Source organism: Anastrepha ludens, chromosome 3 (assembly GCF_028408465.1).
Source record: "Anastrepha ludens isolate Willacy chromosome 3, idAnaLude1.1, whole genome shotgun sequence".
Lineage (NCBI taxonomy): Eukaryota > Metazoa > Arthropoda > Insecta > Diptera > Tephritidae > Anastrepha > Anastrepha ludens.
In genome coordinates, this window is record NC_071499.1 from 14,026,249 (window position 1) to 14,047,425 (window position 21,177).

Here is a 21,177-nt window from a genome sequence, read left to right on the forward strand (position 1 = left end):
TACTGACTCTTTTCCTGATCTTCGAGGCACCTAGGATTGCGAACACAAATCTGCTCATGTGCATGTTTTTGATGAACTCAACCAGTGCTTCGGAGATCTTTGTCATCAAACACGGATACTTATTGAACCGTCCTCGTATACAAAATGGTCAACGATCAGTTCAAACACTGGTTCCAGATACTTTCGGGCTCATTTACTATTTTAAATATTTTTCTCTTTGAGGGAGATCAGATTGAATTCGCCAGAATTTTGCTACTGGAAATCTCAGCGAATGCAACTAATACATACATACATACATATGTACATAAGTACATCGACTAGGTGCGCACGCTGCAACCAACGATAATCTGTAGCGCACGTTTTATTGAGCATTGATTTGTGCTTATTAACTTACGCAGAACAAAACAATAAGCGAACTCAGAGAGTAGCATCAGTTTGGGAACGATTGCAAGTTGTCATATCTCGCGCTAGCTAAGCCAGACAGAAATCAAGCACAGAATATAAATAATTGTAAAGGTACATTATTTCCGCCGATGATTCACGGGTTTTCAACTCCGACAAGTGTAATAAATTTATCGAACTAAACTAAAAAATTCAACTGGCAAAATGGCGCTCAATGATTTGAAAATCCGCACCAAGGATGGAGAAATACTTGAAACCCGAGAGATATTATTTGAAAAATCTTCTATAGTTCAAGAAGCGAAAAAGGTTTCGATGGAGAAAGGCTGTATTTTGTTAAATACAATAACATCAAATATTTTGCGTCGCGTCATCATTTGGGCAGAAAAATGCGACAATGATTCGTATGGATTGGAAAATGGTGAAGTGGAGAAATGGAAGGAGAATTTCTTCGATGTCGACAATGAGACACTATTCCAAATTATAAACGCCGCTGACGATTTGCAGCAAAAGGATCTGGTCAAAAGAGCTATTGAAAAAGTGGTGAAGGAAATCGAAGACAAAACAGCACCGGAAATAGCAAAATACTTCAATCTGCGTTCGAAAAACGTGCATTTGTAAGTTGTACTTGTAGCTAAAAATGTATGTATGTATGTATTTGTAAACTTGTTTGAAATTAAAAGTATTAGCAAAAAATGTATAATTGTGTGGAGAAAAATATTATTATTATTATTAATATTTATAGGAGATATATACAATATAACCCAGCTTAATCAGCACACTGGAGAAAAATATTAATTTGTGGGAAATATTATATTTTTATTTTTTTTTACTTCGACATAACAAAAATTGTGCATACATATAACTCCACTTAATAGATGTAAATTTTCTATTTAGAAGGACGAAGAAATATAAAAAGAGGACTGAAAAAATGGTTTCAAAGACAGAAAGGAACACAGAGCAAGCAATAAAAGATTAAAAAATCTAGAAGAAAAACAACAAAAGATTAAACTCGGCAAAAAAAAAAACAGAAAGACAAAGCAATTGAAAGCCCATTTTTATATGTTAAGATATAAGATCTCGTTATTGTTGTTGTTGTAGTAGCCCATTTCCAATATCCAATAATTGTTTTGCAAAATTTCCAGCCGATGCCTCCCGTTGTAGTTGTACACGCATGTTAGTTTTCAAAGTCAATTTCTGTAAATGACGCCATAGAACTGATGATTTAAGACATGCATTAAGTTCATCAGCGAGTGTTGAGCGTGGTATAATGGGCAGTGTTTGTCGAAAATCACCAGACAATAAAATGAAAGATCCGTCTGTTTCCTCTCAAACCTCGCAGTTTCCGATCAAGCGCTTCCAATGCTTTCTTGTGAGACATTGTACTTTCGCCGCATATGATAATTTAACACGTTTGGGGTACTTTTCCATTTCCAGAGTTTTTGCTGATGTTGCATGTTGGTGCCTCAGTGTTTTGCAAACTCAACAGCAGTTTCAATGCTGAATGCGCTGTTCGGCCACCATCCGAAAGAGTTGCCCCAATTCCAGACGATGCAATAGCCAGTGCTATATTCTTTTGTCATATACCTTTCCTCTGTGTAAAAATACAAGGTCATACTAATTTTTATGACAATCGGTTGAACGGGGCAGAAGTTGCTACTCTGCAGCGCCACCTGGTGGCGAGTGGTATCAATTATCGTATTCTATAAACCTTCTCCGTGGAAAAATACATATATATACCAATTTTTATAATAATCGGTCCAGTAGTTTTTGAGTTCATCGATGACATATAGACAAACATTAATTTTTATATATAAAAAAGAGGATATATTAATTTGGAGAAAGAATTCTGAATCCACTTGAACCAATTTTCAAAGCAGTTCTGCCACTCTGTAGTGGGTACCTACCTCCAAGATTTGCTGTTTAAAGGCTTCAATAACTTCTTCAGGCTTTGAAGACGTTGACCTCGCATTTCATTAGGTGCCAATTTAGGGCTGACGGATGACCCATTAATTCGATGTTTTGTGTGCTCTAACACTCTCCTGTGTGAGCCGACGCGGGAGAGCTCGCTTTATCTTGGTGAAATACGATGGAGAGAATAATAAGCTGACGTCGATCGTGGTATCGCTACTTTGCTCTCAGCGAATTTGATAGAAGCGCAAAGTGTGTGGCGCAGTACTTGTGCAATTTATTCGTGTGTTCTTTGTGCAATTTCTTCCTCTTCTTCTCTCTCTCATGCAACTGCCCCGATATGGCATCACACACAATCTGATGGGTGCAATCTTGTTTCTATGTTGTTGTTGTTGTAGCAGTAACTTTGCGCTGTCACTGTAGTGTAATCACCGATCGTCTTCGTCTAGCTCATCTAACGGTAGGCCCAGGAAACTTGCTGTTTCGACAGGTTGGGTCCACAGGGAGACATATCTACATATGTATGTTTAGTTTGCCGGGGTCGATTCTGGATAGGTAGGAGTTTGACCTGCTGCTGTATCCAGCATGTAATTGTGCCAAGGTTACGCGGTACTCTCGGGGAAGTTGGAGCTCTTCGTTGTTGTTGTGGTTGTAGCAGCATAAACATTCCCCATACATATATAGGGAATTCTGCTGTAGCGACAGTCCATGCCCGGTTATAAATCCGGGTCGTTCCGGTAACGTAGAACCGACTGTCGTGGGAACGCGGAGCTCTTCGTCTACAATGGGTAATGGTTGGACCCCGATGACGGCATTCGGGGATCGGGAGCTTAAGAAGGTAGTGAGAGTATCCCGATGAATGTCGTTAATTGTCTGTCTGTGCACTGTCCGATCCAGTAATTGTCGGCTTGTTTTGTCCTGGATCTCGTCCGCGTAGTTGAAGAGGTGCCTCCTGAAATGCCTGCGAGGCGGGTCAGGCTCAAGCAAATGTCTAAAGGAGTGAAACCATCGGCATTATAAGGCCGATATCATTTCCAAGAGTCCAAGGCTTGCAATAACTATGTCTAATGTTATTGTTGTTGTTGCAGCGTATAAATTTTCCCACCATGTCTAATAATCCTATACGCTTTTAATATTTGTGTTTTTAGTTGAAAGACTTCGAGGCGTTTTGATGTACCAGCAACAATCGTTCAATCCTTCGGCCTTAATTGAATTCGAGAGCCGCTAATTTGAAAAAATGTTGCAATATACATACAAATGGTATATAAATGCAATTTGGAACACACTATTACTTACGTCATACATACACAATGAGCGGCAATCAGGATTACCTTAGGTGAAATTATGCACCCACCGCAAACGTGACTGTCACCAAACAACCTTTTTGGTTTCCCTATCCATATTTTATAAACATTTTTTCTAAAGGTCGATAGCCGCCTGTTATTCGCAAATTAGAATCTGGTAGATTAGCATCAATTGCCAATGTATGATAGGCCAATACATACAAATATAAGTTTGGAATAATAACAAACTTTAAAGTGTTTATAACGAAGAATTTTTCGACAAAAGTCATTTCGAAATTGAAGTAAATCCTTCGTTGTTGTTGTTGTAGCAGCAAAAACATCCCTCATGACACATGTAGTGCTGCTGTAGTGACAGCTCTTGGCCGGATATATAGTAAATCCGGGTTGTTTTTGTTGTAGCAGTAACTTTGTCCTATCAGTGTAGTGCAAATCACCGGTCGTCTTCGTCTAACTCATCAAACGGTAGGCCCAGGAAACTTGTTGTTTCGACAGGTTGGGTCCAGAGGAAGAGGGGTGTTAAATGAGTGGGTTTGGAGGGGCATGTGAAAATGTGGTTAGTGTCGTGCGTGGTGCCGTAGTTGGCCGTTGCCGTAACGTAGAACCGACTGTCCTGTGAACGAAGTAAATCGAAGCAATTATTTACTGAATATAGGGCTCGGAATGCATCCCGAATGCCAAGACTACGCTCTTAAAAATATATCTTATTATTAATACAAGCTGCCACGATAGAAAAGAAATCACCAAAAAATTATAATATTGGGTTTGTTTGTTTTTAGTTGCACTGGACAATAGCAAGAAAGTCGCGTAGAAGCATTTGAATACAAACAGTGCCTGTACTACGGCAAGAGCAGGTAAATATGCTGCTGTTACGCTCCACCGTAGCCAAAATGTAAGTCACACCACGACGAATAATAAATACTGCGTTTGCGAGCAAGCCCATCATTACAGTAAATGGCAAGGAATGAGATTACCCAATCGTTAAGGAGGTTCAATTACGTTTTATTGTGATAAATTGTTCAAATCTGGTATGATAATTCGTAAATCAATTTAAGCAATCTAATTTTGATTAAAATTACATGCTGATTTTTTGTTGTTTAGTAGTTATTTCGTTTATACATAAGTAAATACAATGAAAGCACGAGTGAGAGCTAAAAGGTGCTTCTTCAATTTTTTATAAAACACTTGGGCAATTTACTTTTCCTCGCACCATTCATTCTCTTTACGCACTTGCTCCTCCTCGGCTGGTGTGAAATCGTTTTTGATATTGAAAGTTTTGCGTATCTCTTCTGGTGTTTTGCCTTTGATCATATTGGCCACAGTTTTGCAAGTCACATCTAGTAATCCCTTTATATCCAAGTAATTTGCGGCTAAAATTAATTCGAATAGTGTACCCTGATCAACTTTTAAAAAGTCTGCATCCCAAGAAGAGATATCATCGGTACGTTTTTCTTTGTTTTCGTCATCTTCGGTTGGTTGTGGATCGTCTTTGTGATAAGTTGCCCAGGTAAGTACTTTACGTAGTATGGCAGAATTGACATTGGGTAGTGGCACAGTGGCGTTTTCGCTATCATCCATGCCACAATCCTCCAACATTGTCTTTATTGTCCCCGAACATTTTGCGATTTGTACGTCGGTCTCGAATTTTTCATCGTCCGATGATTGCAGTGTAATAGGCATCTCGATTTGCTATTTCTGAAAACAAAAAAAACACCCGTGTACTGTACATATAGAATATATATACATATATATATGAAGGAAACATCGATAACCAAAACCCGCTACGGCCTGTAAAAAGCCAACTTACTTTTGTTGACAAATTTTAATTTGTAAATCTTAGCTCGAAATTAATCGCTGTGCCGTAATTGCTATATATTCTTCAACTTGTATGTTTTTAACAATTTGGAACTGCCCTGCAGTTTTTACAAAATTATACTTTGATTTTCACAAAAGAATTTTCTGGGGCTACTATTGTAGCTGCTCAAAATAATTTGACGGAAGAAAAAAAAGCAACGGCGTAATAAAAGGTCTGTAATGCAGAGTTGCATGTATGCGTATTTTTAAAGCCATAAACCAGCGACACCAAATCACGAAAGAGTGACAGCATAAAAATGCGAGGATTATATAATTGAAAATTTGCTTGATGGCTCTAGTGAAAAAAATGAGGTGGTGAAATGGTGAAGGGAACTTTGGCTGCCACCTCACGCATTGAAACGCATGAAAAAGTGCGTATATCTGAGCGGACGAAAGACTATTTAATCGCATATTTAATATGCATTTATTTTGAAAATGCACAAAATCAAAGAATGCATGTATAAAATTTTTCGAAATATTCCAACTTCGGTACAACTAGCAAACTTACGAACCTATCTGGGCAAGCAACGTCATGGCATTTGGTGAAATGTATAAATATGTCAGTTTAGCATGCAAAATGCCAGCCCTTTGCTCTATAGATTTGGACAATATATGACTTAAAAGATTTCATAGCATGGATTGCCAATTTCATTCAATTTGCTGTGCAGATTGGCAATCTCATTAAAATAGATCATTGAAAGTCGTTAAGTTATGTGCTTGCAACCCTGTGTTGCAAGTGTAGCTAAGGCCGTGCTCATACAGGGAAACTTTTGTTGCTTCAACTTTGTGAGTTCTCTTTTAATGTCACACGTGTCGTTCACATAGGGCAGCTCTATTGTTTGCAATCGTTTTACAATAGTTTTTAAACTGCAGCCAACAACAACATTGGGAAGAGGGGGGAAACACAAAGCGAGTGATACCAAACTGATTTTTATGTAAGTTGAATGCATAAAAAATTTTCAAGTTTCATAGAAAAAGTATCAAAAAGTATAAAAAATTACGTAAAAATTCAGATATTTCTCAATAAGAAACAATATAGCTCAGATATATTTTGAAAAATATTTGTTGCTGTACATTTTCCAACTCAAAGATATTATATAAAATTTGTTCTTGTCGTAGTTTTTAATTTTACCATAAACATTCAAATTTGGCATAGCAACCCGCTGAAGCAAAAATATCAAGCATTCACACTTGACTGCCTGTCAAACTCCTGCACCAAGCGTACCTGTCAAAAAATAGGAAGAAGAAGAGTGTTTTTACATGTATTTGTGTACAATGTAAGCATCTCAGCGCCGCTCTTCTATTCTCGTCTCCTCATCTTCCACAAGTTACGAGTTGCATCAACAAAAGTTGCCCTGTATGAATTCACTATGGTCTAAAGGTACTGGCCAGGGCGAATCCTCCTAAGCTGAGCTCGTTATAACGATTGATTTGTTTTCTTATTTTTTGTGATTTGATGATTGGAATCATAGTGGAAAGATTTTAAGAGTTGTGGCCAAGACTAAACCGTTAACTGGCTTTCAGCAAATTTGAAAGAATCAGCTGATGTTTCGACGTAACCGGTGTCATAACAGCGGTTTGTTTAAGAAAAACTGAGTTGTGTTTTTGATATGCAAAAAAATCTGAATACGTGTGAAATGAGCAAGCAGAATTCTGTTGCCAAGATTCGGTGACGGGCAGCCGAAGCTACTCGCACGAGTATTGTTTTTCACCATAGCTGATGGCTAATATTACGTTTCCACCAAAAGCAAACACCGTGTTTGCAGGAGTTGTGTTTGGGAGAACTGTCAACTGTTTCCACCGAAAGTTTGGGAGAAATTGTGTTTGAACTGTCTTTTGTTGACATTGTGAAATAAAAATTATAAAAATTGATAAAATTATAAAATGGTGCATAAAATTCAATTTGTTATGTTGATTTTATCATTTTATTTTAAAATAATTGATAGTGAGTTGGTCACATATTATTTAAAAAAAAGGTTAAGGGAAAATAAAATAATTTTAAGCGTTGCTGCCAATTTAATGCGTTCGCAAAGTGTATGGTCTTTGGTATGGTAAACAGATTTATGATACATTATTTGTGTATAATGTACATGTATATTTTAGGAACATTCCAGTACCTTTTGGGAAGTAGACTGCCAGAGTAATGGGGACAAGTTTTTCAAAGATAATTTCCGAATGGAAAGATCCTGCTTTGAAAAATTGTGCAGCAAACTTGAAAAAATAGCCAAAAGAAAAACGAACTATCGAAACCCGATTTCACTAAAAAAGCGCGTGGCAATTGCTCTGTATGCACTAGGATCTTCTAGTGAATACAGATCAATTGGACATTTGTTTGGAGTAGGCAAAGCAACTGTTTGCAAAATACTCATCGAGTTTTGCAATGAAGTTGGGACATCTTTGGCTCCAATATATTTGAAAAATTTTCCACTGACAAGGGCGCAAATTGAGAATGGAGTCGCAGATTTTAATGCAATGGGCTATCCACAATGTATTGGAGCAATAGGTAGGTTTATAAGTAATGCGATAAAAATAACGTTTAATCAAGAGCATCTTTATTATACAGATGGATGTCATATTGAAATTCATCCAAGAAAGGAAGAAGCCATTGATTACTATAACTACAAAGGGTGGTATTCCGTAATACTATTGGTTTTGGTAGACGCAAAATATAGATTTGTTTATATACATTGCGGCAGTCCTGGAAGATGCAACGACTCCTCAATTTTTGAAAAATCATCGCTAAAGCGCGAGTTGCAAAGTTGTGCACTTCTTGATGAATTGAGCTTGCAGTATGGATCCACAAAAATACCAGTCCATATTATAGGGGACTCTGCTTTTCGTCTCTCTCAGCATTTAATGAAGCCATATCCGCATAGTGTGACCAATACACCCGAACAAAAAAAATTCAACTATAGATTGTCTAAGTGCCGGCGTGTTGTGGAAAATGCTTTTGACCATTTAAAAGCCCGGTAAATACAATACAACTTAGAGATTCTAATATTTTTAAAAATTGGTAATACAGGTTATATTTTAGATTTAGGAGAATTGGAAAAGGCGTGGATAACCACATCAAAAATGTAAACACAGTTATTTCATGAGCATGTGTTTTACATAATTTTTTGATTGCTGAGGATTTAATTTTGGAAAATTGGCTAGTGGAAATGCATCGCGAATCCAGGCGCAATATTCAATACGGCACCAATGCAGTTGACCGATCTGAAGGAGAATCGATAAGAAATGCGTTAAAGGAATATTTCAGTGAGTAATATAACTTTTTTCATCTAGGTTCTCCCGTATGTTTTATTAAATTAACCATAATTTATTGGTTAAAAAGGTTATTTGGCTTAAACAATTTTATCTTCAAACCCAATATTTATTTAAATATTTCGACCTACAAAAGCCACAAAGAGTCCAATTGGATTGAATTTGAAAAACAACTTTTCACCAGAACAATAAAATTTCTAATACATAATTTTATAAAATATTGTAACATTTTATTCATTTTTGAAAAAAGATAGTAGTAGGCACATAGTGCAACTTTAAAAGGCACAATTCATTAAAACTTAAATATCATTTCACATATTAATTTTTAAGCACTTTCACAAACAATATTTCAAAGGATTTATAAGTTTTAGTTAATTAATTTCTCTCCAAGAAACTAACCACACTTTTTGTCAATAACTCAATAGCAGCAACCTTTTTTTTCTCGATATCAATTAACTCAGCAGTTAATTTATTGTTTTCCGTCATAGCAGATTTAATCGTTTCGTTTAATTCACTTACTTTCGCAGAAGCGGAAGCTTCGTTCAGTGCTGGAGACGATGGTGGCGAAAATGAAAATGAAGCAGACGATATTGGCGAAAGTGATGGAGCTGGCGAAGCAACCGAATCAGGCATGCCTACATATATAAATAGAAATTAACATTATAAAATTAGATGTAAATACAAATAAAATTACATATATAAATAAAAGAAATACCTGTTATACTATCCACAACGACCGCATCAACATTATTTACTCTATCGCTTCCTATTATTTGGTGAACCCTCTGGTAGTGCTTCCAAGAAACAGGAGAACATCCTGTCCCTTGTTCTGCTTTGCATTTTCTGCAAAGGAAATTTTGAGGCTTTAACAAAATCACTTTAATGAAATAATATATTATATGCCTTACCTATATTTCATTGTGAAATTGTGAATTTTATATTTAATGTCAATTGGACGGACCTCATGTCCAAGAACTCCCAGCGACTGAGCCATCTCCGCATATATATGTGAGTTCTTGCGTGGACCTCGCAATTCAGCTGCCTTCTCACCCCATATATCTAGAAATGCTTCGTCCGCAGAAGGAAGCCAAATAGTTTTAGATTTTTTAATGTTTTCCATTAAAATTTTTTTTTTTTTTTTTGGTGTTTAAGTTGCTTCAGTATTTCTGAGGAAAGATTGAAGACTTATTTGGCCAGCTTAAGAGCTAAAACGCCAACTCCAAATCAAGAACTTTAATTTTATATTTTGCGCGCACAAACGCTTACCACACGAAAAATATTAAACGTCAATCAAATGTCATATTGACAAATTGCAATCATTGTTGCCATGTTTCGATAAGAATGCAATAATAAATGAGGAAAATGAGCAACATTGCCACCACTTAATAATTGAATTAGATGCAAACCCAACAAAACACACTTTGAAAAATGGGTTTAGGTATGGAGTTGTGTTTTAATTTTGTATGGGATTTGACAGGAGTTTTGTTTGGTGTTTGCGCTAAGAACACGATAGCGGCAGAGAACCCAAACTCCGGCTGCGGTGGAAACGTAATATAAGCCTGGTAATCTATCATCCTTGGTTGGAATCTGAAAGTGTGCCTTTTCTTTATTTGTTTACATTCTCCTTGAAATTGTGACAATTCAACTACCTAAAAAAAAATCTCATTCCTCAACCCCAAAAGCGTATCTCTTCTATTCTTACTTCCGCAGAATAGTCAGCGCATTAATTGTATCGTGGCTACTAAACCAAGCGAAAAACAAAGAAAAAGACACAGTTACACATTGCATCAGTGGCGTCAGCAAGAAAAAGCGGGCAACCGCGGTAATAGCGCGGACACACCAAATTTAGCGAAGTCATCAATCTGTGCGATCCTTCTGGCAGAAAAATGTGAAACACAAATGGCGTTCGTAGCAGTAAGAAGGCGTTGTTCCTAAGCAACGACAGGTGGACATTCCCACTGTTTAGGACTGAATATAGAATAAATCGTGTATAGATATCACTACATATTATAAAACAAAGCCGCTTTTTCTGTCCCTATGTCCACGTAATCGCTTAAATCTTTAAAACTACGCAACGCATTTTGATGCGGTTTTTTTTAAAGATAGATTGATTGAAGAGGAAGGTTTATATCTATATAATGTGAAGAAATATATAAAGGGGGCGTGGCAATCAGTCAAAATATGCCAAAAAAACATAATTTTTTTGTTTTCACGGCCATAAATCATAAACGAATCAACCAATTAAAATGAAACTTTCTTGAAGTTTAACTTTGAAATATTTACTTTCGTTCTGCATCAAAAAAAATAATTGATTTATTTGTTATTTAACCAAAATTGTTTAAACAAAAGCAGCTCTTTTTCCAAAAAAAATGTTTGTGTGTTTGTTCGCTGTCAACGGAATGAAGCAACTGGCGTTAAGCGATAATCTCACCACACCTCATTAATGTTGAATTACATCGTTGTCATTTTTTGTCATTTCCATTTTCCGACAACTAATAGCTTATTTTCGAAGCGATTTCAACAAATAGGTACAGCATTAATCCTTATCCAATTAAATACCTTAAATACATTGTTGTTTTAATATAGATCTATGTATATGGCTCTTTACAGCATATAATTAAAAATAATATTTTTCAAGATATTTCATCAGTAATTAGTAATTGAAGGCTACCGGAAAAATTGCGTTAGCTGTTGCGTCATCCGGCATTGCCGCTACTCTTTTGAAAGGAGGCCGAACCGCACACTCTACAATCAAGCTCCCACTCAAAATCGCCACCGATGATGATAACAGCGTCTGTAGTGTTTCTAAACAGAGCAATACAGGAAAATTGATGCGTGACTGCTCATTAATAGCCTGGGACGAAGCTACCATGTCAAATAAGACGTCTGTGGAAGCACTGGATAGGACAATGCGCGATTTGCGCAACAAAAATTCACCTATGGGTGGATGTACAATTCTGTTCTCAGGAGATTTCCGTCAAATCCTACCAGTTGTGACTCGAGGAACACGTGCTGACGAAATAAATGCTTCGCTAAAAAGATCCCACCTTTGGTCGCATGTCAAAAAATTAGAGCTTAAAACTAATATGAGGGTTTCGTCATCTTAAGCTAAAAGTTGGCAATGGAGAATTAACACAAAGTGAGGGACGGATTAACCTAGAAAACCTTTGTATTTTGATAGACAACATCCAAGAGTTAGTCAACAATGTCTATTCTGACATTGATAGCATAAGTTATAAGACAATATCTTGGTTTAAAGAAAGAGCTATTCTGTCACCAACTAACGAACAAGTAGATAAAGTAAATAACTTGATTATTTCAAAGATTGATGTGCCGACGAAAATATACTACTCGGTCGATACTGTTCTCGATTTGGAAGAAGCTGTTCAATTTCCTACAGAATTTCTAAATTCTTTGAAACCGTCTGGACTCCCTCCTCACAAAATGGAGCTGAAAATAGGTTGTACTGCTATTTTATTAAGAAACCTAAGTCCACCTAAACTTTGCAATGGTACGCGTTTGCTGGTAAAATCACTGAAAACTTTCATAATAGAGTGCACAATACTCACAGGATGTGGTACCGGAGAAGATGTATTGATTCCCCGAATCCCTCTGATACCATCGGATCTACCATTCCAATTTAAACGCTTACAATTTCCGGTAAAGACATTTTTTGCAATGACCATTAATAAATCTCAGGGTCAAACCTTCAACGTTGCAGGCTTAGATTTGAGCGTTGACTGTTTTTCACATGGCCAATAGTATGTCGCTCTTTCAAGAGTAACCTCTAGAGAAAACATGTTTGTATTGTCTAATGACAAGAAGGCTATGAACGTTGTATATAAAGACATTCTGTAATATAGTAATTGTTGTAAAAATAAAATAAATACATATGTAAAAATGCAAAAAGTTAATATGCAAAAATGGAGCGTATGAATTTAGATATCCCAAAGATAGCAGGAAATATTCATGCTATAAAGAAAGGGGAATTGTTTTACTCCAAATTTAACGCGTGCGGGCCACGGGCAATAATGAATAAGCCAAAACTACTGGATCGATTTTAATCATTTTTTCAGGGAGTGACATAGGGTATATATTTTATAACCGTGCGAAGCCGGGCGGGTTGCTAGTATTGTATATATGCGTGCCTACATTTGAATAAAAAGGTTTGTTTATTTTCTGTACTTACGTCACTCTGTTGTCGAATTCGCCGAAAATAAAATACACCCGCTGTATTTTCGACATCGTTACAGTTTGCGACAAGGCGAATCTATCGGTGTTGGTAAGTCAGCTGATTTGTTTTTTTTTTTTTTCGCAGTGTCCATGTGGCTGTCAGCTAAGAATGAAACAAGGCGAATTCATTGTTTGTTTTCTAGTTTCCCATTATTTTTCTTTGACAATTAAACATACATAACATTGTTGTTGGTCTAGTGCCACCACCTTTAATGAATGCGCCTTGGCCCCTACTTTGCTTTGACAAATAAACGTAATTTTAGAATCGGAAGGAAGCAAGGCGAATCTATTAAAGGTGGTATCGATAAACCAGGTGATTTGTGTTTGTTTTTCTTTCGCCGTGTCCATGTGACTGTCAGCCCAGAATGAAACAAAGCAAAATCATTCTTTGTTTTCTACTTCGCCAATACTTTGGTTTGACAATCAAACATACAGAACATTGTTGTTGGTCTAGTGCCACCACCTTTAATGAATGTGCGTTGCACTATCCGAAACTTTAATTCTTTCTATGTCAGACATGATGATAAAAAGGACGCGCATTGACGAAATAAGCATACGCGATGCCTAGACATTCGATATATGGGTTTGCCTATGGTGACGATAAGGGCAGCTATCGGGAAACCAATTGGAAGCATAAGGGCCTATGCCAAACAGCAAAGCGATTCGAAGCGAAAAATCTATTTACTATGGTGAGAAAATTGTGCACTCCTGCTGTGCCTATTCGTAACATTTTACTACTGCACATTTTTGAAATAATTACTTCGATGCGGAAAGACAGCGGCTTAAGCAATTAAAAAAATGCAGTAATTATATAGAAAATATTTGAAACGTATTTGAGTCAGCAAACTTCAATTCTTCTGGAACTGAAATGCACGCCCAAACTGGTGGGATATTATCAAACTTAAGTCGAGTTTTATTCCTTGAACATGCAGTGAACTGTCCCTCCTCTTTTATACGCGTATATATCTTGTTTGCTGACTACTTCGGGCTGCCTTCCCATGCCAGGTGAATCAAATATTATATGTAATATTAACCCTGCATCTTTATTTTAAAATTTTTGATTTTTTTTTCAATTAGACCGTCGCACATTCTAACGAGCCACAATGCAGTCATCATATGTCCACAAGAATGTTGAAGTACAACCTCCAGTTCCAAATAATCGCACATGGTTATAGCGTCTGGCCGCCCACAGCGCATAAGCGGCCATCAAAAGTAGTATCGTTAAAATTGACAATATGAATTGGTAGAAAATTGTCATTCTCCGATAGCTGAAAAAGTTTCAGAATAAGCTTCTTAAAAATGACTTATTTATATCCATGCGGGAATATCCCTCACCACTTACATGGAGGTTTTGTGTTGGACATTGCGTATACGTGACTGATGGCCGCATTCACAACATTTCACATCATTGAGTGTTCGAAAAAGATCGACCTTTTGCTTCTCCTTATATTTGCAAAATATATTTCGAATATCCTCGGATAATTCCATTACCTCGGACATATTGACAAAGAGATAGACTTCGGGAATCTCCGATAAAAAAAAAAAATTAAGGCAATATATAGATGCACAAAAATATAATTACTAATTTATGTCAATTTGCTATTTCCAATTTTAAATGGTTCCTTCGGGTTGGTACATTACATTAATAGTACTATTTTCAACTACATTAGCAAATGAAAAAAAAAAAACATTCGAAAACACTGAAAATATTGATGTAGAGTTCATTTGAATAAAAAAAAAAATATTACTAAATAAAAGAAAAAAATAATTACTAAATAAAAAAAAAATATATATTTCTAAATAAATAAAAAAAAATTACTACTAAATAAAAAAAAAAATTCTAAATAAAAGAAAAACATGGTTACTAAACAACAAAAGAATGGCTATGTTCAGAAACGCATTATAATGCGCAGTACTTGCAGCGCTGGCAGCACTGTCAATGTGACAATTCATGCAACTGATAGATTTGTTGAAAAATTGCAAACAGATTTGTTGCATTTATGAACGCACTGTGCAGTAAAATGGAATTGTTACTAAGTTTGGTCATGGACGATGTATGTGAGGAAAAAACCGATAGTCTTTTATTAAATTTAAGAAAAAAAACCGTGTAAAGCTTAAAAGAAGGACATATCTTGTCAAAAGTTTAATATCAGTCGGACTCTGAGCAGTAATTTTATCTCCGATGTACTAAAGTAATCACTAAAACCAAGAAAAGTATAATAAAATAAAGTTTAAATATCGTATTTTTCATCAATTTTTGTATTAAAAGCTAAAATAAATAATTAAATACCCACTTTTCATCAGACATTGTACTAGCGTATTTATTGGCAGTGTGAAAATTGTTGCTGCAAATAATGCACGACTTTTGATACAAAAATGACGTTTAAGAACGCGTTGCATTTGCAGTACTGCCATATTGGCATTTTTGAACGCACTGCTCACTCTGAAATGGTATGTTGCGCATTATAATGCATTGTTGAACATACCCAATTATTTCTAAATAAATAAAAAAAATTATTACTAAATAAAAAAAATTATTACTAAATAAAAAAAAATTATTACTAAATAAAACCAAAAATATTACTAAATAAAAAAATTGTTACTAAACAAAAACAATGGAAAACCTCCCAGTGCATTTCTATCATGAAAACGTTCCTCATAAAAATCATTTGCAGTTCGGAGTCGGCTTAAAACTGTAGGTCCCTCGAATTGAGGGATAACATCCCAAAATGGGTGTAAGCGCAAATCATATATTGCGTTTGGGAATAAGTTTCCGTCCTTTCTTAGCCAAAGTTACGAATTATTTAAACAATTAAATAACATTACATGATTTATGTGAAGTATGTGCCATTGGATGCTACAACTTTACTCCATCCTTTCAGGCAGCATACGGGTTCCTCTGACGAAAAATTCTAGTTCTTTTGACTTGATCCATTCATTGAGCCAGTTTGCGATGCTCTCGTAAGAAGTGAACCGTTCTCCAACAAGGGCTGACTGCATTGATCGGAACAGATGGTTATCCGAAGGTACAATGTCTGGGGAATACGGAATTTTTTCGGTGCCCTTTCGCTCTCTTTATCATTCTGGAAGCGTCGAAATTACTCTTTACAAGCTGTATTTGATGGTGCGAGATTACCGTAAATATTAATCAATATACGACATACTTAACACACTTCGTTCCATTCAGTGGGGGTATTCCACTTTCTAAAAGTGAAAACCTCACCGGTCGCGGGGATATAATTTTTAAGTTATTTGATTTCAAAATTTGTAAAATTTACCAAGAATTCTCCTATTTTGGTTATTTCAACAAGCAGAAGTGCTGCCAGACATCTTATAAATAAACATTATAAAACATTTTAGAAGATAATAAATGAATAAAAAAATACAAAATTTTGTCCACGTTTCCACGACCGTTGGTTCTACTTTGCCGAAACTACCCGGATTTATACCCGGCCAAGGACTGTCACTCCAGGAGCATTCCCCGTATGTAAATATGAGGAATGTTTATGCTACAACAACAACAACAACGTTTTTATAGTTTATTTTTATATTATATACGTCTTTATATATAGGGTGGGCCATGTAAAGTTTGCTTTTTGAATCAGCTATAAAAAAAAGTAATCAATATTTTTTCAAACTTTTTCTTTTATTTTGAAGATTGAATATTGTCATTTATGAATGAAAAATAATATCGTTCAAATGACTGCCACGATTGGCTCTACAGTAGGCCATTCGATCAACCCAATTTTTAAGCACATTTTCGATTGTTTGGGCTCCAATTTCATGAATGGCAACTTCGATTTCGTGTTTTAAAACATCAATCGTCTCTGGATGGTTCGCATAGCATTTGTCCTTAACGGCTCCCCACAAAAAATAGTCCAACGGGCTTAAACACAGCTCCGAGGCGGCCAATTGATATCGGAATTCAAAAACGGTAGCCAAAAGTTCGAGTGTAACTTTGGCAGTGTGACAAGTTGCACCGTCCTGCTGAAACCAAATGTCGTCCATGTCATCCTCTTCAATTTTTGGAAACAAAAACTCGTTGAGCATTTCACGGTAACGCTCGCCATTTACTGTAACCGCGGCTCCTCGCTCATTTTCGAAAAAATATGGGCTGATGATACCGCCAGACCAAAAACCGCACCAAACAGTGACTCGTTGTGGAGGCATTTGCTTCTCTACAGTAACGTGTGGATTTTCTGAGCCCCAAATCTGACAATTTTGCTTATTGTCGTAGCCACCGATGTGAAAATCAGAAAAGAAGAAGAAGACTCACCACTTTGGAAATAGGTTTTCAACATTTCCCAATTTTGTTCAAGCGTATAGCGTCCCATTTCGTAAATGTTAAACCTTTAAGTAAATTATGAACACATTTGACATGTCATTTGTGTTACAATTCTCAAAAAAATAGGTGGTTCAAAAAGCAAACGCTATATGGCCCACCCTGTATATTAATGCTTGATTTTATGTAAACAATGTTTGATTGTATGCATTTTGAGTTTACGTATTTTTATTTGGTAGGTGTATTTAGATTTGTATTTAAACAAAAAAAAAAGTTATTTATTAATATTTCATTCATATGTGTTTTGTTAAAAAAAAAAAAAATATTTATATATAGGTATATTTATACATATACTTTAGTTAAAAAAAAAATAAAATAGCGGCGCAGGCGAAAATTTGGAAAAAAATCGCACGATTTTTAACATATATGCATATATGTTAACAGCAGTAACGACCAACTCATCACCAATCTATTGTACTGCCAACTACACAGCACATGTATATATATTAAATATTATTGTAAACATTTTGTGAGACTGAAACCCCAAATGTGGATCCAATATTAATGACGTTGCAAGATCATCGTTCTCAGATAGTTCTTTAGGTGTCATTCCCGTCGACTGGGAAATTCGACTAACACTATTATTGGCGGTACCATTTGTACCGCCTATAGCATTTCCTAAATGATAGCCATTAGTAAATCCGTTATGATGATGGGAATGACCATTAGAACTGCTACTACTACCACCACTGCCATGTGAAGACATCGAATGTGATTTACCAGAGATGGTATGAGCTGTGCCGTTGTGTGAGGAATGATGGTAACCGGACGTATTATTGGAGGTGGAGGACGAAACAGTGGTGGTCGAGGAATTTGCGTATCTGTTATTATTACTACTTGTATCACCACCACCACGTCGCTGATGATTCGAACCAACAACCATTATGTTGTCTCTTGCTGTCACTGCCGCCGATGCTACCGCCATAGATGACTAGATGTGAAACTCTTTTTCTCGTGAGAGCGCTGAAAAATGTGCATTTTTTATAACATTTTCCAATATTGCCACACCGGTAGAAACATGAATTGGGTATTTTTGTAAACAAAAATTGGGAATTTTTAGTTTACACACCACCATTGAGATTAGTATTTAGTGTGCGGTTGCCCAATAGTATATTACTAGTAAACACCTACATATACTAAAAATAAGCACAATCCGTATGAAATATGTACATAAATAAGCAAAAAATTTAAAAAGTTTATATGTAAATGAAATTATTGAAAACTGATATACATAAATGATTTAATAATATATTAATAAAGTTATGAACCCGAAAAACATAAGTTATAATTAAAAACATGACTTATTGCGATTTTTTAATATAACACAGAAAGTGGGTAACAAAAAAAAAAAAATTCTCAAACAACGAACAAAATAAGTTAAAGCAGATTACCTTTAATTTTTGTAAAATATCTCAAACACAAATTCAATTTCCTTACCTACGCTTTTCAACCATAGAATATTTACGTATATACAAATTTACATAAACCAACACACAGTTTTCAATAAAATTACATTATGTACATAAGACTAATTAAAAGTAGAAGTCGAAAAGGATATAACGAGCTTTGGATTCTACAAACTCACTTCAATTCAAATTATTACATTTCAATTGAACTAATTTTAAGACAAATAATTATAAACATTTCAACACGTCATTTCTCCATTAAGCAAAAAGGAACTGTTTTCGTCAGTTATTTTTGGCGCGTTTCTTCTGGCAGCCTGCCATTTCGCTTATCAGCTGCTCAAAATCCCATAATGTGTGAGTGCTGCCAAGTTTTGAAACGTCCTCATGGGCGCGCTCTCTCTCAAAATGAAAGAGTTTCACATCTTATTATCTATGGCTACCGCACCCGCTTAACTGTTAACAGTCACTGTAAAATAAAGCAAAAAAAAAAATTAGTGTCATTAATGCCTCACGTCAAATGTATATCAAAATAAATGCCAATCATTGAGTTATCAATGTCCCTGATATAACACAACATCTCAAGGAAAGCACATAAATTACCTTTAATAAAAAAGTCTGTATAACATTATCTATGATTAAAACTGTGTAACATACACTCACGTTTCTAACACTTTTTATTGATATATTACATAAATTAACAATTTAAATTGCTTTTTTAAATTGCAAACTAAAAATATGCCAGCCAAATTAACAATAACTAAAAAGCATCGCTGAAATGGAGTGCTGCCAGAAGTAAAGAAAACAAAGTGAACGCGAATTAAAACGAAGCAACAGGAACATAATTTTCACACACTCGTCTGTTAGAATAATGAAGTGATTGTCGGCTGCAGCGCTATTTTTTATATAACTTATATATATCTGAAAAAAATAAATCATTTCTAAATAAATAAAAAATATTACTACTAAATAAAAGAAAGTTGTTACTAAATAAAAGAAAAACATGGTTACTAAATAAAAAAAAATTTTTATTAGTAAATAAAAAAAAAAAAAAAAAAAAAAATATTACTAAATAGGGAAAAACTTTAGTATAATGTATATCGCTTTGGAAAAAACGGTAAAAAGGGGGTGATAGAGGGGTGTATCCCCATCTTAAAACTGAAAACAGAACCTGCCGGAGGCTTATAGTTTTTAAGTAATTTAATATTAAAGTTCTCTAATTTAGCGAAAAGTTGGTGTTGCCATACACCTGAAATGAAAACGAAGTTCGCACGCAGGGATGTTCAGTGGAAGGTTCATTGTAAAACTGCAGTATTTTTTGCTGTAATTTAAAGTTGAGAAATAATTTTGAAAATAAAAACATACAACTCATTTAAACTTAAAAACAATGATATTAAGCGTATCACAAAAAATAACGAAGTAATTAAAATTAAATTAAATTAATTAACACAGTATTTTTGCGTGGAACTCCTTATCGCGTGGGCGGCCTTCGGCCGCGCTTCAAAAAAATATCCCTCATCAGTCCAACTCCGACTACGCAATGCACAGTATTTTTGCGTAAAACTCCTTTCCGTGTTAAAACCATTGAACCCAAAATTAAAACGTCATATGCGTGTATGTAGTAAGCAGGCACAATAACCCCCATCCCCATCATTAACACTAAACTCAAGTACTTAATTTTTGTTTTCATTTGCAGGCATCCGGCAACACCATACTGTTGTAATTCCAATCTTCTTCTTATTCGCGCTTAAAATTGGAATGTGATTGCATAGGCAAATGAATTTGCATTTAATTTTAATAGCATTTTGCATTAAATAATAATAAAAATCGGTAAAAACACGCGTGTGAGTGTATATTTGGTGAATTTTAGGGAAATGTTAAAAAATATAGAGTGTAATGTGGCAAATTATAATGAAGTTCCCGAGGGCATTTTGAATGTAAATAATTAAAAAATTATTATTTCCCGAATAATTTAAAGTTATAAAGAGTGTTCCTTAATACCTCACTAACATCTCCACCAAGTTTCATTAAAAAAAACATTATAGTTTGCCAGAAATTCCAAAATATACATTGTTCCAAATTCCAGCCCTAAATAAAAAAAAAAATTGTTACTAAATAAAAAAAAATTTCTAAAGAAATAAAAACAAACTATGAGTAAATGAAAAAAAAATTTACTAAATAAAAAAATTATTAAAGGAAAAAATTATAAGGAAAAAGCTCCTCATAAAAATCATTTGTCGCTCGGAATCGGCTTAAAACTGTAGGTCTAACATCAAGACACACACCACAAATAGGAACAAGAGCTTGGCCAAACACCCAAAAAGGCTGTAAGCGCAAATTATAATTATATATATATATATATGATGTAATGTTACCAAGGTTTTGAAAAATTTGGCTTAATAAATTGGCGTCAGTACTTAACACACTTTGTTATATACAGTTAGAAGGCCGAAAAAAGCGAATTTTCCAG

The 21,177-nt window shown here is 35.2% G+C and overlaps 5 protein-coding genes across 5 annotated transcripts; 2 read left to right on the forward strand and 3 right to left on the reverse strand.

Moving 5' to 3' along the window:
- Positions 1-325: 325 nt before the first annotated feature.
- LOC128856266 (uncharacterized) lies at positions 326-1,338 on the forward strand. Its single transcript, XM_054091561.1, has one exon. It carries the CDS (start codon positions 607-609, stop codon positions 1,018-1,020), a length of 414 nt encoding a protein of 137 aa, XP_053947536.1. The 5' UTR covers positions 326-606; the 3' UTR covers positions 1,021-1,338.
- Positions 1,339-4,592: 3,254 nt separating this feature from the next.
- LOC128856267 (S-phase kinase-associated protein 1) lies at positions 4,593-5,617 on the reverse strand. The gene is made up of 2 exons (XM_054091562.1): positions 5,419-5,617; positions 4,593-5,306 (listed from the first exon to the last, which is right to left on the reverse strand). Exon 2 carries the CDS (start codon positions 5,289-5,291, stop codon positions 4,806-4,808), a length of 486 nt encoding a protein of 161 aa, XP_053947537.1. The 5' UTR covers positions 5,292-5,306; positions 5,419-5,617; the 3' UTR covers positions 4,593-4,805.
- Positions 5,618-6,573: 956 nt separating this feature from the next.
- Positions 6,574-8,506, forward strand: LOC128856268 (uncharacterized). Its single transcript, XM_054091563.1, has 3 exons — positions 6,574-7,511; positions 7,569-7,968; positions 8,029-8,506. The coding sequence occupies exons 1-3, from the start codon at positions 7,350-7,352 to the stop codon at positions 8,436-8,438; spliced, it is 972 nt and encodes a 323-aa protein (XP_053947538.1). The 5' UTR covers positions 6,574-7,349; the 3' UTR covers positions 8,439-8,506.
- A 468-nt stretch (positions 8,507-8,974) lies between these two features.
- LOC128856269 (uncharacterized) lies at positions 8,975-10,048 on the reverse strand. Its single transcript, XM_054091564.1, has 3 exons — positions 9,638-10,048; positions 9,445-9,572; positions 8,975-9,364 (listed from the first exon to the last, which is right to left on the reverse strand). Exons 1-3 carry the CDS (start codon positions 9,847-9,849, stop codon positions 9,105-9,107), a joined length of 600 nt encoding a protein of 199 aa, XP_053947539.1. The 5' UTR covers positions 9,850-10,048; the 3' UTR covers positions 8,975-9,104.
- Positions 10,049-14,001: 3,953 nt separating this feature from the next.
- On the reverse strand, positions 14,002-14,638 carry LOC128856270 (uncharacterized). The gene is made up of 2 exons (XM_054091565.1): positions 14,305-14,638; positions 14,002-14,230 (listed from the first exon to the last, which is right to left on the reverse strand). Exons 1-2 carry the CDS (start codon positions 14,460-14,462, stop codon positions 14,053-14,055), a joined length of 336 nt encoding a protein of 111 aa, XP_053947540.1. The 5' UTR covers positions 14,463-14,638; the 3' UTR covers positions 14,002-14,052.
- Positions 14,639-21,177: the final 6,539 nt, after the last annotated feature.